The 16,491-nt window shown below is 42.9% G+C and overlaps 2 protein-coding genes across 20 annotated transcripts in view; both read left to right on the plus strand.

Moving 5' to 3' along the window:
- The window catches only part of LOC127664680 (T-cell ecto-ADP-ribosyltransferase 2-like), a 154,146-nt gene that overhangs the window by 111,462 nt on the left and 26,193 nt on the right, over nt 1-16,491 (plus strand). The gene's annotated exons all lie outside the window — the stretch shown is intronic.
- LOC127664865 (T-cell ecto-ADP-ribosyltransferase 1-like) lies at nt 1,238-3,475 on the plus strand. Its single transcript, XM_052157104.1, has 3 exons — nt 1,238-1,300; nt 1,761-2,487; nt 3,465-3,475. The coding sequence occupies exons 1-3, from the start codon at nt 1,250-1,252 to the stop codon at nt 3,473-3,475; spliced, it is 789 nt and encodes a 262-aa protein (XP_052013064.1). The 5' UTR covers nt 1,238-1,249.

The following is a 16,491-nucleotide window of genomic DNA, read 5'->3' on the forward strand; positions in this document are numbered from 1 at the left end:
CTCTTTTACCTGCAACTCAGGGGACAGGTAAAGTTAAATCTCTACCCTCAAGAAGCAGCGAAAACAATAATCATTCATAAAACACAAGTCTAATTAAGGCAGGCTGTGCTGGTCTCGTAGCTTTCTTTTTCCTTCTCTTTTTGTGTGTGCATGGCTCCTGCTCATGTGTGTGCATGCATGTATGTATACATACACATGGAACCGCAGGGGACAACTTCTGCTCTATTCCCTCAGGCACTGTCTACTGTTCAGTAATGTCGCAGTCTCTCTGTGGCCTGAGGCACATTGAGTAGGCTGTTCTGACTCTCTAGTGAAACTTGGGGGGGGGGTCTCACAAACCCATCTCCCTCCCACTCCCAGTGCCAGAACTACAAGTACTTTTACCATACCCTGCTTTTCTCCTTAGGGTTCTGGGAATCAAACTTGGGTCTATGTGTGGACCCTCATTATGTTACCCACTGAGCTATCACCTCAAGTTTGGTTTCTATTACTTTCACAAAATTCTTGATGCTGCAAAGTTTATAGTCGGTGTGTCTACATAGTTCACAGTGTGACAACTGGAAAATATCATGACAATTCTGGCTGGTTAGGGTTTTCCTGGAAGAGTCACAATAAAGCCATTGCCATGTTCAGAAGGGCATATGTGGCAAGAGAGGAAACCAGAGAGGTTGAAGCCACACTTGTTCCTGCATGAACTGAGTAGGATCTCACAAGACTTCATTTGATCACTTTTGAGGGTGATGACCTCAAGGACCTGGTCCCTTCCTAATAGACCTTACCTCTTAAAGGTTTTACTACCTCAATATGGGCACCCTGGGCACATTGGAGGACAACCATACCCAAATTATAGGACATAGTGAATAGTGACACAATTAGGAGATTTCATTTAGAGGTGTCAAGCTGAGAGCCACAAAGGAAACAAACATGGACAACAGTTTACATATCTCTGTGTGTACAGCACAGCCTATCAGAGTTCTGCAAGACATATGTCCTTTTTGTACTGGAAACCTACATGCTGCTCAGCTCTGTCTGTTACCAGGATTGATGAAAGCCCCTTACTGGTAAGGACCTCAAGCAGATGTGTTCACAGAGTCCTCATATGCTATTTGGGGGCAGTGTGAGCAATAGCCTGGATGTGACATAGAGATTGAGTTATTAACCCAGAGCTGCTCCATCAACAGTCTGTTAAACGACTGTGTGCACACCTCTTTCATTGTCTTATATTTGCTTGCAGCAGTTTTTGAACTTGATGATGACACCAACAATTTGCAAATTCCTAACTTGGTGGCTAACCCAGCAGGTAATATTCTCAACCCACATTCTGTTGACTTCACCTCCTCTTTGCAATATGAGAGTACCCAGGGTTGCGTCTGTGGTAGCAGATGTTAGAGAGCATGAACTTGAAGAATTAATGTAAATATAATATCAGAGGGATGTGTGTGTGTGTTTGGGGGTGTGAATGAACAATCTACAATGATATCTGAATGTGAAAAGGTCATGATGAGGCCTCTTGTTTTGTGTGCTCACTAAAGAATTAATTGAATAAAGAAGGAAATACAGTATCTGTAAGCACAACAGAATCAGAGATCTCAGCCTTGCCTTTCTCCCATCTTATGATGTGATGAGTTTGTGTCCATCCCTGAGCCACATGTGAGGTTGGAGTATGTGACATCTCATGCTGCAGGCTCCACAGCTTCTAGCACAGGCTGGTAACTTAGCAAACTTAGCGAGTAACAGAGGACCCTGCTTCTTTCCTTCAGGTGACTGGGCTGCCATTGTCTTCCATGCTGGACATGGCTCCCAATGCCTTTGATGATCAGTATGAGGGCTGTGCCCAACAAATGGAGAAAAAGGCACCCAAACTGTTACAGGAAGACTTCAACATGAATGAGGAATTTAAACATGAGTGGAAAAAGGCAGAGGAAAAATGGAAGCAGATCAAAAAGAAGAGTTACCCCAAAGGTTTCAATGATTTCCATGGAACAGCATTAGTTGCCTACACTGGGGACATCTACAACAGCTTTAATAATGCTATTAGAAACTTCAAAAAAAATCCTGCTAACTTCCACTTCAAGGCCTTCCATTACTACTTAACAAGAGCTCTTCAGTTCTTGAGTAACCAGGGTTGTCGTTTAGTTTACCGAGGCACTGATATCACGTTTGAATACAATGGGAAGGGCTCTGTGCGATTTGGGCAATTCCTATCCTCATCTTTAAAGCAGAGTAAAGCTTTTTCTCCACCATTTTTCAGTGGACACGGGACAAAATTTTTCATCAAAACTTGTTTGGGGATTTATATCAAAGATTTTTCTTACTACCCTGAGGAAGAGGAGGTGTTAATTCCAGGCTATGAAGTATATCAGAAAATCACAACAAAAAATGCAAAACAGTACATAGAAATTTATCTAGACTCTCCGGAAAAGAAGAAGAGCAACTTCAATTGTTTCTATAGCGGTTCTACTAAAACAGATGACATTAGCAGCTCAGGTAAGACTGGGTCTGTGTTAGAGACGGAGGTGGCAGGGGTCCTCAGGAAATGGAAGAGAGGGTATTCCCCACATAGTAGATCTTGCACATGCCTAGGGTGCCTAGAACCGTGAATGGTAACATTGGTAATCCCAGGGCATGTATCTCAGTCACAGTGTATCAGAAATGGTTGAAACAGTGAGCAACTTCAGGAAAAATCTCTTACCAGGAGCTCCTCATGATGAGGGACATGTGCCATCTGCAGCTGTGTCTCCATCCTTTCAATATAAAGATGCCCGTGTTTGGGGTCTCTATGTATGTGTACCCATCATGCTTTGTGGCCTGAGTTCTCTTCATCCCTTGACTAGATATCTCATTCAATGCAAGCAAATACTTTATCAATTTTGTCATGGTAATTTCCATTCCAAGCACAGTTCAAGTATCACTTATGATGGTAACCCTTCCTTAATACTTCCAGAGAAAAGTACTGTACCATCATGCTCTCTGCCACAGCTTTGGAGTCAGACCCAGTGGTACTCTGGTTGAAACAACACTAGTTCTGTGTGACTCTTGGTGGGTTACCAGATAGCTATCCCTCTGTTATTCTACTTCAGTATTAAAGACACAAATAACAAATATTCTAGTAGTATTAACTTGAGAATTAAAAGAAATTCATTCAAGGTATATTACTTGGCATGTAGATGTCATTCAACAAATGTTGTTTGATTTCTAATATGAAGAACACCGTTCACATCTCAGCCATTTGATTCAAACTCATATTGATGTGGAACCCAATACTTACTTACTTGCTCACTCTCTAGGTATTTGGCTACTTTATGAATCCTAAGGACGCTGGAAGAGTCTAGCCAGGCACTCTAGCGCTCTAAAGCCTACTGTCTTGGGATTTAAACTATATATAAAGTTCTGGATGTTTAGGGGAGATATCCATGTCCTGGGAGATCCCACACTGACACCTCTCTTTCTCCTCCCTTCTTCAGGATCCAGATAGAGCTGCATATTCCTGTTCCTTGTGGTTCTCCTTGGTCTTCTGGTCCAGCTGCTTGCACTTGCTGAGCTATAACCCTCTCCTGTCTGCAGTTTGTGGGTCTGAGTGCTGAAGGGAGGACAAGGGGCATTCACCTGATTGGCTGTTTTATTGTTTATGATCTGTGATAAGGGGAAGGGTGGGTACTTTCAGGGGAGGGATGCTGACTTCCATAAACATCCAAGGAACCCACTGGGTCAGTCACTATAATTTACACCAGACTTCAAATTTACTACCCTTTTATAGTTTGCTATGATCAGAAGGCAGTGTCTGTATGGCCAGCAATAAGAGGTTTTTCTTGCTATTATTTTGGTTGTTTTGTTTTATTTTTAAAAACATTTTATTGATATTTTTGTGAATTTAATATCACACACTCCAGAGCCACTCATCTTCCTATCCCTTCATATCTATCCTCTGCCCTTACAAACTGTCCCCCTCACAAAAACCAAACAAAAAAGGAAAATAAACAACAAAAAACAAAGCATAGAGTCCATCTCATGACGGAAGCTCTACTATGTCATGATGTGTCCCACGATATCCCCCCGACCACACACCTTCATTACAATGAGTCATGGATCTGGTTCCAGGTCTCTGTCTCCTGGGACACCCTCCATATGGGATCTGCACCAGGACTCCTCCTGGTTATCCTTTTGTTTCCCCTGTGACATGCAGCTTTGAATCAGTAGGACTGGCCCTTTCAAGCATCCCAATGGTTCACAGATAATGTAGATTTTTGGGTGGACCACCTGGAAGCCCTGGAGCTGGCCCTGGGTGGTTGCAGAGCTCGTCAGCCCACTGCTCTCCCTTATCCACACCAGGGCAATCTCCTCAAGTACTGCTCTGGCTGGGCCACCCAGTGCTGTCACTGGCAGGAGGCAGGGTCACCTCTCCTGCCCTTAGGTTGGATTACCTGCATCCAAGTCTCCATAACCTGCACCACTGTGCTTCCCAGTTGACCTGCAGGGCCAAGAGGTCATCGAGGGCTGGAAGAGCTGTCTTGCTTTCACTCCATCAGGCCATCTACCCTGCACCCTGACCGCTAGTGCCAGCTCCACTGTGCTTGCCGGGCAAGGTGAGGGGGGGCACTCTCCCAAGTTCTGCAGCCAGCAAGGGTCAGGCCCAGCTCACTTGCTCTCATGACCCCGGGGGAGTCACCTCTCCCCACTACCTTAGGTGGCAATAGGCAATGGGCAGAGGCCTTCACACTCCTGCTCAGACCACCACACAGGATATGAGTGCCAGGTCCGCTCTCCCTAGTGCTACAGCCAGGGAGGGGTCAGAGCCAGCTCTTCTGCTCTCATGACCTTTGCCCCCACCCCCACCTCCTCATGGCAAGCTGCTGCAGGTGGCAAGGGGCAAGTTGGGGTAGTGCCCATGCTACCTCACAGCATATGAGAAGAGACGGGGGTCAGCTTTGTCACACTCAGCCTCTGGACCTGCTCACCAGTCCCCCCACTACCCACCAGGGCCAGGTCCACTATGCTACCCAGTCAAAATGCCGGGCCATATCTAAGGTTCTCTTTTAAGCACTGCTGCTCATGGTCTAGAAGTAGAAGCAACTCTCTAGAGCCAGTGGGGGGGGGTGAGATCAGTTCTGCACAGGCCCCTGGACATCCACGTGGTCCCAGGGAGGCCTGGACCTTCCCATGGTCTCTGGGGTAATAAGAGCCATGGGCAGTGACAGAGCTCCAAGGCCCCGACGTGGCCCTCAGTGGCTGCATCGGCAGGGACTTCACCATGGCCTCGAGGTGGCACAGCTGGGTACTCGCGACAGACTATTCCTGTTCTCCCTCGCATCTCCATTTCCATCTCCCTTCACAATGCCCAAACTGTCCTGCTTCTCCTTCTGTCCACACTTGTACACTGTAGTGGTTCCTGTTGCAGGCTGGCAATGTGGCTGGTGGACCCCTGGGTATTTACAGTCTGCCTCTGTGGCATCAAGCTGGGCAGGTCAATGGATACTTTCCCCTTCCTGCACTGAGTGGCAGGAAGGCAGGCTGGACTCTGTGTGTCCATGGCCTGTCCTACCCATACAGCAGACCTCAGGGCTCTGGGCATCTCTCTCTGCCCATGGCCCACAGTAATGACAGCTGGCTGTTCTTGGGATGACTTACTCCAAATACTCTGTCTTGCACAAAGGTAGGCAGGGCTCTGTGTGTCCTGTGCCTGCCAGCTCTCTGAAGTTGAAGACAGGTCTCTCTGTCTGTCTATTCACACTAAGTCAACATGGCATGGCGGTGGGCAGCACCACAGATGTCTTTCTCTGCCTCTGTTTGTTCAGCGTGGAGACAGGCAGGCCCTGGGTCCATGGTCTGATCATGCTGAGCATGGAGAGCAGGTCTGTGGGAATCTTTCCCTACACATGCCAGGTGGCACGGCGGTGGGCAGGACTCTATCTGTCTCTTGGCTTTAGTTTATCTTCCATTGCTTTCACACAGTCTTGGGATGCTGTGATGGTCTCCTTGTCACTGAATTCAGCACACCAATCAGAGGTTCCAGGCCAAGGCAAGTCAGGACAATAACAGTTTAAAATAGGAGATTTATGATAAAAGTTGCAATCTAGGGAAATAAACCATTTATAACCACATCTTGCTTTTCTGAGATTAGACATTATATAGACTGTAGTAATTGTTTGAGAGACCCCTGTAAGTTGTGAGGTCTGATGCCCACACTTCTAGCACTGAGTAAGTTCATGTGGCACATTTCTCACACACCAATGCTCTTGCAGGACGAATTGAATGGACCTTACATATAAGGGCTGACCCAGATAAATGACACTCTCTACCCCATGATAAATGCAACCAGCTACTGAGCCCTGCCAGTTTACTTTAATAACTTTGGATATCTCTAAGGAAATGGGTAACTACATTCACTTTTAAAATATCCTTACTGTATGTGTAGGATGCCTGTGGCCTGGTGCCTTGAAATGTGTCTAGGGGTCAGAGGACAACCCTGCGGTATTAGTTCTCCACTTCCATCTTTGTGTAGGTTCCAGGGATCAAACCTAGGTTGTCAGCTTGCACATGAAGCCTTGTTTAAATGTGGTGACCTCACCTCCCAGGCAGGCACAGTTTGAGTATATATGGATCAGGAAGTCTGTGTCCTGTGCTCACCAAGAGTGGGTTTAGCCTGGGTGTATAAAGCTTCCCTTACTCCCTATATTATGGAGTTAGAGAGCCCTGGAAAAGAGCACAAACTCAATCTGGATTACAGTTGCAATTAGTTACATCTATTGTAGCTGTCATCAGGACAACAGTATCTGAGCCAACCAGAGAAGGTTGAGCCACGTGGTGTGGATGGAGAGAAGGATTTTTAAATGTGAGACTCATAAGACCTTGAATATCTGTACAAGCGAACCAAGAGCTGACCAGGATATCTCAGAATAGTCCATGAATGTCTGCATAAACAGGTTACAGAAGCCAAAAAGCAGTTAGCCATATATCCATCACCATCAAAAGAAGAGGTCATGGCTGTACATTTCTGGGTGAAGGTCATTGAGTCAGGGTTGCTGGGAACGTATTTTCCAGGGATTGGAGTCAGAGTCAAATTGCTATTAGGTGTCCAGATGTATGTTGTGGTGGTTTGAATATTCTTAGCCCAGGGAGTGGCACTATCAGGAGGTGTGGCCTTGTTGGAGTAGGTGTGGCCTTGTTGAGGGAAGTGTGTCACTGTGACTGTGGGCTTTAAGTCCCTTGTCTCATCTGCCTGGAAGCCAGTCTTCTGGTGGCCTTCAGATGAAGATGTAGAACTCTCAGCTCCTCTTGCGCCATGCCTGCTGACGCTGCCATGGTGATTCTCCCACTCCTAAGGTGGTGAATGTAGCTGGCTTTACACCATGGATCCACCACACCCAGGCCGAGAAATTGGAAGCCACAGATGCTACTGGCAAATGGGCGTCTCTCACAATGGGGGCCCAATAAGTGTAAGGTTTATTGAGACCTGGAGCCTTCCACCCATGCTTCTCTACTTCCTCCTGAGTCTTATGTTTGATATGAATACAGGATCATGGCCCAACCCTCCACAGCCCTCTTGCCTGGATTAGGGAACTGAGAAATATGGAGGGAAGGTGATAGCTAATGTAGCTACAGACCGGCAACCCATATTTCATCTTGTGTTTTACTCACTGATGCCCACTTTAAATGTCTGGTTGTACTGGAAAAAGGAAAGACATGGAAGTTTATTTTTTGAGACAAGAATATAGAGTTTACAATTCCATGCATGCCTTGTGTCTGGACTCCCTAGTTACCAGGAACAAGGGAGTTTTCTTTGAAAGACTTGGGATTGTATAACAAGCTTCCTGAAAACACATGGATGAATAAAGAAAGTCTCTCCTAGGGAATGTACAGAACAAACATGGAATCCAATGGCCATAAAATTAAAATCTGAAAATTCCATTACAAACGTTCTGGCCTTTGGGAAACAGGGGAGACCTGAGGAATCAGACTTTATGCCACAGGAAGGGACCCTGGGGATAGAGCTGATCATTCCCAGACAGAAATTAGCCAGGATTGCTGGTTGCACTTAGGCACCAGCCCCAAGACTACATAGGGTTAGGGACTAACCAGGCTACCAGTCCAAAATAATTGTGACTGGAAGCAGATTAGTGTTAAAGTACTTATGAGGGTATGAAACTTGTCTATACACAAAACTTTTATCCTAGGCACATCCCCTTATTCTGATGTATGATATTCTGCCTTGCAAATTAATGTCTCTGGCCAACAGCAATATTAGTAGGCCCCTGAGACTACTTGGTGGGCATATACTAATGGCTTGATTAAATGTGCCCCTTCTGATGCTTTATATAGTAGAAAAATGAGAAATGATGTATTTTAACATGGACCCTGGCCTACAAAGAGATGAATAAAGGAAGGAAGGAAGGAAGGAAGGAAGGAAGGAAGGAAGGAAGGAAGGAAGGAAGGAAGGAAGGAAGGAAGAGTTGTCCCTGTCCGCATCCCACTTCTGGCTGGAGCAGTCCTAGCCACCTCAACAGTTGTCAGCACATTAGCCTTTGTCATGGGAGATAAAGACAAAGTAAACACATTGATCAGGACATACAAATATTAAAATTTCCATTACTGAATGAAAACAACAGAGTTCTTTGCAGAAAGGGTCCAACAAAATCAGAGAATCTCAGAGTTACTTCTCATGAGAAAAATAGAGTATGTATGGCTTTGGGAGAAAACTGTTGTTTCCATACTAGTTGATCAGGAGTTGTTAGAACAAAATTGTCACGGTTAGGGAAGATGTGAGAGAAAGAGAGAGGGAGAGGGAGAGGGAGAGGGAGAGGGAGAGGGAGAGGGAGAGGGAGAGGGAGAGGGAGAGGGAGAGGGAGAGGGAGAGGGAGAGGGAGAGGGAGAGGGAGAGGGAGAGGGAGAGGGAGAGGGAGAGAGAGAGAAGATAATGGTGTCAGTCTCTGTTCTCTGTTTCCCCAGCTAAGTAAGTACTCTGTTCCTGCACAGCACTGACTGGCCCTTTAGTTCTCCCTCTGATTAGATAAAGTGAGGGGTCCTGCATCTTATTATAGAGCAGTATGAGTCCATGATTTGACTCATTCCCATAGACTAGCAGGGAATGTACCAGGGCCCCAGACCTTAGTCTAACTGATTCCATGATGGAAGTACTATTAAAGCCATAAAGCCTAGAATATAAACAGCACCACTTGCCAAAACACCTGATCCATTGAAGTTCATAGTAATGGGAAAGTCTCTAAATGTAGTTTGCTTTTTGGTTCTATAGTTATAGTATTATATTTTTCTTGGGGGAGGGTTGCTATGCCCTCTGTTGTTTCTAAATCTCTGTTGGGGATTTCTTCCCCTTTTTTCAGTTTAGCTCTCAAGAAAATGACACAATGATACTATAATTTATTAATAATCTGTACTATGTGGGGCAGGTTCTGAGCCAGTCCACACGTCCCAAGCTGTTCAAACCAATTAAAAGCCCCATCACTTGCTCATCAGTCCTGCCTGGGTGGCTTCAGCTATGGTCTGTCCTCAGGGTGATCTCCTCTTCAACGTGCTCCTAACCCATCCCATCTCATGCTGACTTCCTTCCCTTTCTACCTCCTCCTCCTTCTGCTCATGACCTCCCTGGAGAGCCCCCCACTTGATCCTAAGTCCCTTCCTGTCCTGTCTGCCCAGTCATAGGGTCCAGACTTTTACTAACCAATCAGGGGATATTGGGGAGCATTCTTTACAACATATCGGTTAGTACAGTGCCCCAAGACCAGTTTTCAGTCTGAACAGGGGCACAGAACTCAGCTTCTGAATACACAGCTCACAGACTAACCCCAACTTCTCCCCCTTTTAGATCAATGAGAGGCTCTTTGTCTTACAATAATAAACTATACATAATAAAAGCAATTATGAAACTATTATGAAAACTATCCTGTAAGAGTTTCATTCACAGTCTCCAGTCCATTTGAATTTGTCAATCTAGAAGAAAATGCTGTGTTACAGATCCTATCTTGGTGAGTTTGAAGTTCTGTTCCTAAATGATTTTTGTTATTCTTTTTATTTCCGTTTTCTTGTCTGTAGCTGAGATCTTCAAGGGGTCTTCCCCTGTCACATCTGATCTTGATCATTTTTGAAGGAATCCATTGCTTCTCTTTTCCTCTGGAAATATATACAAAGCCTCTTCCCCAGCACAACACATTTCCTTCCCTCCACTTGGAAGTAAAGACATCTTTAATGTACACAGGCTGGTACAGTTCAGCAGTTTTTTTCCATGATCCAGTGTCTCTCAGCAGCTTTTGTTTTTCTTTCACAAGCATTCAAGAATTTTTTTTGTTGTTGTTGTTTTCAAGACAGGGTTTCTCTTTGTATCCCTGACTGTCTTGGAACTCACTTTGTAGACAAGGCTGGCCTCGAACTCAGAAATCTGCCTGCCTCTGCCTGGCAGAGCTGGGATTAAAGGCATGTGCCACCACCACCTGGCTCAAGAATTTTTTTTAAAAGATTTATTAATTTATTATATGTGAGCACACTGTTGCTGTCTTCAGACACCCCAGAAGAGGGCATCACATTGCATTTCACCATGTGTTTGCTAGGAATTGAACTCAAGACCTCTGGAAGAGCAGTTAGTGCTCTTAACCACTGAGCAATCTCTTCAGCCTACCACTCAGGAAATTGACAGTCAATAAAGCAGTAAATATATAATCTGTCTCTGTGGGGTTTGTCACTCATTTTAGTTTGTTAAGCATCTACTTTAATTTTCAGGTATATTTCTCTACCATGGTTTGTCCTATAGGAGTGTGTGATCTACCCATAATATTCTTTACAGTATAATATGCAAGAATTGATTCATTTTACTAGAGACATATGCTGGAGCATTGTCAGTCTTAATTTGTACAGGTATTCCCATAATGTCCATAACTTCTAATAAATGCTTAATCATAGAATCAGCATTTTCAGAATTTAAAGCAGTTGTCCATTGAAATCTTGAACATGTATCTATAGTATGGTGCACAAACTTTAGTTTAATAAATTCTGTGAAGTAAAACACATCCCATTGGCCAAATTTATTTGGGTGCCTTTAGGGTTATTTCCTGTAGGAAATAGAGTTTCATTATATAAAGAACAAATATGATATTTCCTTGTAATTTCCTTGGCTTACTGCCAAATGATAGAAAAATCTTTCTTTAATTCTTTCCTGTAAACATGATATTTTTAAAAATGAAATTCTGAAGCTTCAAATGTTTTTCCTAGCAATAGCTATTAGTGTTATCATTACCTGTGCTCGAGGGCCTGGTAGACCTGTATGGGGTGTGATATGTATTATGTATAATGAATTGTTTCTATTTCTGTTTATTCCTTATAGTTGAATAAATAGTGAAGTTAATTGTATAAGGGTTCAATAACAAAATGAACCTGTGTTTGAAGGTTTCCTAAAAAATTCTACTTGATGTTTTTAACTTTTATCACTCTTGAAATCTAATCTTAATTACAAAAAATGGTTGAGTTAAGAGTAGTGAATCTTCAATCAGACTGCAAACTGGAGTCAATGGAACACTGGCAGTTGATCACCATAATTCTTATGTTTCTCTTGCAATATTAGAGCATAACTACAACTTTGGAAAGCAAAACCCAATTTTAAACAATCTATTCTCTTTAAAAACCAATGGCAAAATGCATTACTTTCACATTACAAAATTTGTCTGCCAGTTCTTATGTTTGAATTCATGACAGTGAAACTTATAATACCTCATTAAAGTGCCATTGTTTTAAGGCTTATCCCACATAAGTCTAATTTTTAGGATAAGAATTATATAACATATTATGTCAATTTACAAGTTTCTTTAGAGGTCTGGTTTTTCTGGGTTGGGTAATGCCACGTGTTGTTGTTTAAGTTGACTCCAAGCCTGAGTTATCAGTTTTAAACTAACTTTTTTGATATCAATGTTACAATTTTTTTTAATGTTACAATTTTTAATCATGCCAAATAACTTACAAGCCAATACTCTATAGTCAAGACATGCAAAACATATTTATACCCTTAAGACTAATCAGAAACTGAAATGAAGTAACTACATGAATCTTATAAATTTAAACAAAATGAAAATTTTTTCTTTTTCTAGTTGTAATTTCAAGAGAAAAACCACTTTGAACTCAATAATCACAATTGCAGAGATTTTTCTAGGAGAAATAACCATCAGCTTACTTGCCCTATAACTTGAGAAGCTGCTGGCCCTTTTAAAAGCATCTTTTTCTCCAGCTGTGCTTGACTCCTAGCTGAATGTATATAGAATTTTTTTCTTCTTGTCCTTCCTGGGTTTTTAGGCAAGAATATGATCATCCTTAAGCAAGTCCCATTTTCCTCCCAGCTACACAGAAACATGAGCTTCTATCTCTTCTTTGCTTTACTTATCCATTTTCCTTCCAGAGTTTTAAAAGATAGGCTTTAAAAAGATACACAGTTCCTGCTGTATATCGCAGTCTAATGCAGAACTCAAAGTCCTACTGCACCAGCACACAAGGTCCTCCTGCACCAGATCTCCTGCATGTTGAGAACATCGGCTTGTTCCTGTTTTAGTGTAGGATCTTAGAGATTGAGGGCAGATAGGAAGTGTGAGGGACAGAGAGTGAGAAGGAGGGAGGAAAAGTGGGATGGGGATGACAGAAGAGAGCACTGTGGATGTTTATGGTGAGGTCCAAGGTGTTAGCTAACCAGGTTTCCAGGGAATTTGTCAGGAACAAATCCCAGGTCATAGTGGGGCACTTTGAGTGGGGCACTTTGAGACTGGTGTCCAGGAATCTGTGTTGATGACAGAGAACTTATTATACATCCAAAATTTAGGAAGCATTGTAAAGAAATTGTGGGATCCAAAATGACTCTGGTTTGTACACAAAGTCAGAAAAAGTTGCCTGTGTTTCTATTGCTGTCCGGAGCTTAATTTTTATTATTGTTAATGTTTTTAGAGCCTCATTATATCTTAAAGTGGCCTGGGACTTGAGATGTGATCTCAAAAGCTGGAATCAAAGATGTGTGGCCATGTCTGATTTATCCAGGAGGACATTAAGAATTTGGGAAGGAGGGTTAGAGTCTTGCGACCACTTTAAGAAGGACACAGAAGGGTTCACATCTTCCCTGAGTATAAAGGAAATTGATAGGAGCATATTGCAATTAAAGAAAAAATAATTTATATGTTTTTATACAGAGGAATGTTAGAGCAATACAAACATCTGTTTTCTCAATTGCATAATTTCAAAATTCCAACAGTCAATTAAGGATTTCTAGAGTGATGTCATCAAGGTATAGGTTAATAAAAAATATTAAGTTAATAGATTTGTAATTATGTGTCAGATACAATATATGTTGTATTCAAATTTTTTGTATTTGTTTTTTAAGACAGGCTCCCTTTTGCAGTGTAGTCCTGTCTGTCCTGGAGCTTTCTATGTAGACCAGGCCAGCCTGGAACTCACAGAGATCCACCTGTCTCTGCAGTCTCGGTGCTGGGATTCAAAGTGTGCACCATCCACCATGACACTGCTCTCTTGTTGTGACATGAGGGTCACATGTAGCCTACTGTGTCCTGAAACTCATCATATACTCAAGGGTGACCTGAGCTTCTGATGCTCCCATCTCTACATCTGAGAACCTGGGATCATAGGTTGTGCCACCACAGCCAGTATGTGCGTGTCTGTGTCCATGAGTGCAGGTGTCTGCAGAGGACAGAGACATTATAACGTGGAGCTGGATTTACAGACTATTGTTAGCTGCTTGACCTGGTGCTCAGAATTGAAACCAATTCCTCTGAAAGTCTAGTGCTTGAGGAGTACTGGATTATTTTTGGGTGATACTGATGTACTTTTGTTTTTTGTTCATTCAATTTCTTATTTATTTATTTATGTTATGCATATGAACACACTATCACTCTCTTTACCAGAATAGGGAGTCAGATGGTTGTGACCCACCATGTGGTTTCTGGGAATTGAACTTCGGACCTCTGGAAGAGCAGTCAGTGCTCTTAACCCCTGAGCCATCTCTCCAGCCCTCTTTCAATTTTTGTTTCATTATTTAATTCTTTTTATGGCCTGGACCAACACCATTTTTTTTTTTGGCAAAGAACTCATTGTAGATATCTGTCCATTCTATCTTTTATTGGAGGAAGGGTATGATACCAGCTTCCTGACTGACTAGGAACTCACTATATAAACCAGTCTGGCCTGCAACTGGCAAAGTTACCTCCACCTCCCATGTGTTGGATGTCATTACCCTGGGTTGTTCAAACTATACTAACAGAAAGTTAAAGTAAAGTGTTTGATGTCCTTGGGAGTAGTGACTGTATAGGAACAAAGGTGACACTGTGCTTAGCTCTTCTGTAGCTGACTATAGTTCTTTTACAGTATTTAATAATTGTTTAAAGTTCAGGGTGAAGAGAAGGTAGGAGCCTTCACTGCAGTGCAGAAGTCCTCTGCCTGTTGGCTCTGCAGTGTTCCCTAAAGACTCAGGCAGGAGAAGCCAAGCTGAGGAGGAACCATGAGTCCAGCCTTCCCAAGAACAACTGGTTAGCCTCAATGTGCAGCTCCTCTCTGCCATTCTCAGGATGTGAGAAGAGCATTGTTTTGTTAGATTAAGTAGAAATTCTGTAGAAAGTAACAAAAAAATCTATTCTAAGCTATGATATTTCATCTGCATAAGAATATTTGTGGGACACTGAGTAGAGGGCAAGACAACTCAAACCCAGGCCATCTTTGAATCAAGATGATTTATATGTGCAGTTTGTCATTTCTTTTCTACCAGTGCCAATTCCATTTCTTGCCTCAACTGTTAATTTTTTTTGGACTATTTAAATCTTTATGAACTTGTAAGGTTTGAAACAAATGACCTCGCTCTCAAGAGTTAATCTAAGTATAATTTATAACCAGTTGATATCTCCCAGCAATTTTTTTAAATCATTAAGTGTTCTTACTGGATCTTTCCTAATTTGCACTTTCTGTGGTCAAATATTTTGTAGACTTATCACATATCCTAGATAATTAGTAAACTCTGCTCTCTCTATTCATTCAGGGACAATTTGTAATCCCCAACATGTAGTTTCACTTCTGTCAAGCGTACTTAGTAACTGAGGTATGTCAACCCAGAGTGTGGTTTTTGTACTCAAAAGCTCACTCTGAGAAAGACTTCATACTACACTGTGGTCCCTAACACTCACTGTAGTTGATGACTGTCTAATAAAGACTTTCTATTGGCTGAAACCCATGCCTGAGCAGTCTTCTCTGATGGGTCCCTACAACTCCTTTTTTTAAAGCTTTGACTCTAAATCCTGAAGCAAAAGGCTGAATCTGCTAAATTCTGCTGCTTGATGGGCCTAGAACATGGCTCTATCTTTAAAATACTTTTTCTTCTGCTTTCTGTTTTTAGATGGTTTCCTTCACTGCTTAAGGGTAGCTGCCTGCAGCTAAGGAATCCAAGGTCACCTGGGATGACAACTGGGGATGAAATAGAATGGGCCTGTGAGAGGAAATAAGGAGCCAGGACAAAAGGTTTTCTGACCACAGCTCTAGGTTTAATGGAGGACTCTAAATATAAAGGCCTGGGGAGGAACGAGGGAAGGGAAATAAGAGGAGGAAGGAAGTTAGGGTTCTCACTTGTAGGATCTGAGAAACTGAGATCCCTCGAAATATATGCCAGCACAAGCATACTCTCCTCCAAGTTGTATTTATGTGAAAGTTCACTGACAAAAAAGCTGAATGCATAAAAGGTCCCATGGGTATTGCTTCAGTGTAATCTTTGTCTCTGTCTGTCTGTCTGTCTGTCTGTCTCTGTCTCTGTCTCTGTCTCTGTCTCTGTCTCTGTCTCTCTCTCTCTCTCTCTCTCTCTCTCTCTCTCTCTCTTGCACTCTCTCCTTCTCTCCTTACCTCTCCCTCTCTCTTTCTTTCTCTCCCCTCCTCTGTTTCTCTCTCCAAAATATCTTCCCAAAGCACGGTAGAACATGAGGTTATAGGATTTTGGCCACCTGGTCTGTTACTGCGTTTTCTGTATACAATGTCACCTGGTCTCTGAGTGTTTGGACCCAGGAAGATGATGGAGTCATTGTAAAGATCTAGGATTGAAAGCATCAGGCAGTTCCCAGAGGAAGCTCTAAAGTTAACACTTAGTTCATATGCTCTAGTCATGTGAGACACTTGTAGCCAGAAGCAATTAAGGATGCAAAAATGAGCTTTAAAATTGGTCACTTCTGTTCACCTTTCCCTAGGTCTCCTAAAGGGATCAGGTAATATGGTGGTAGTCTTGTTTTGTTGCCAGGGTCTCTCTGTGTGCATCCTGGCTCATCTGAAATTCACAGAGATCCTTCTGTCTCCCAAGTCCTGGGATTAAGGAATGAGCAACCACAAGAGGCTTTCAAGTATTTGTAAAAATGGAGTTTTGGGCAAAGGTCAACTAACTAATGCTTTTCTAGTAGCTATATAGCACAAGCACGTGCGTGCGCGCGCTCGCACACACACACACACACACACACACACACACACACACACACACTT

The sequence above is a fragment of the Apodemus sylvaticus genome, chromosome 1 (genome assembly GCF_947179515.1).
Source record: "Apodemus sylvaticus chromosome 1, mApoSyl1.1, whole genome shotgun sequence".
NCBI classification, from domain to species: Eukaryota; Metazoa; Chordata; class Mammalia; order Rodentia; family Muridae; genus Apodemus; species Apodemus sylvaticus.

Excerpts from the sequence above, each read along its gene's own strand:
- LOC127664865 (XM_052157104.1), top strand. The coding sequence starts at position 1,250 with ATGATGACACCAACAATTTGCAAATTCCTAACTTGGTGGCTAACCCAG. Across the intron at positions 1,301-1,760 it reads CTTGGTGGCTAACCCAGCAG|GTGACTGGGCTGCCATTGTC; the intron begins GTAATATTCTCA and ends TCTTTCCTTCAG.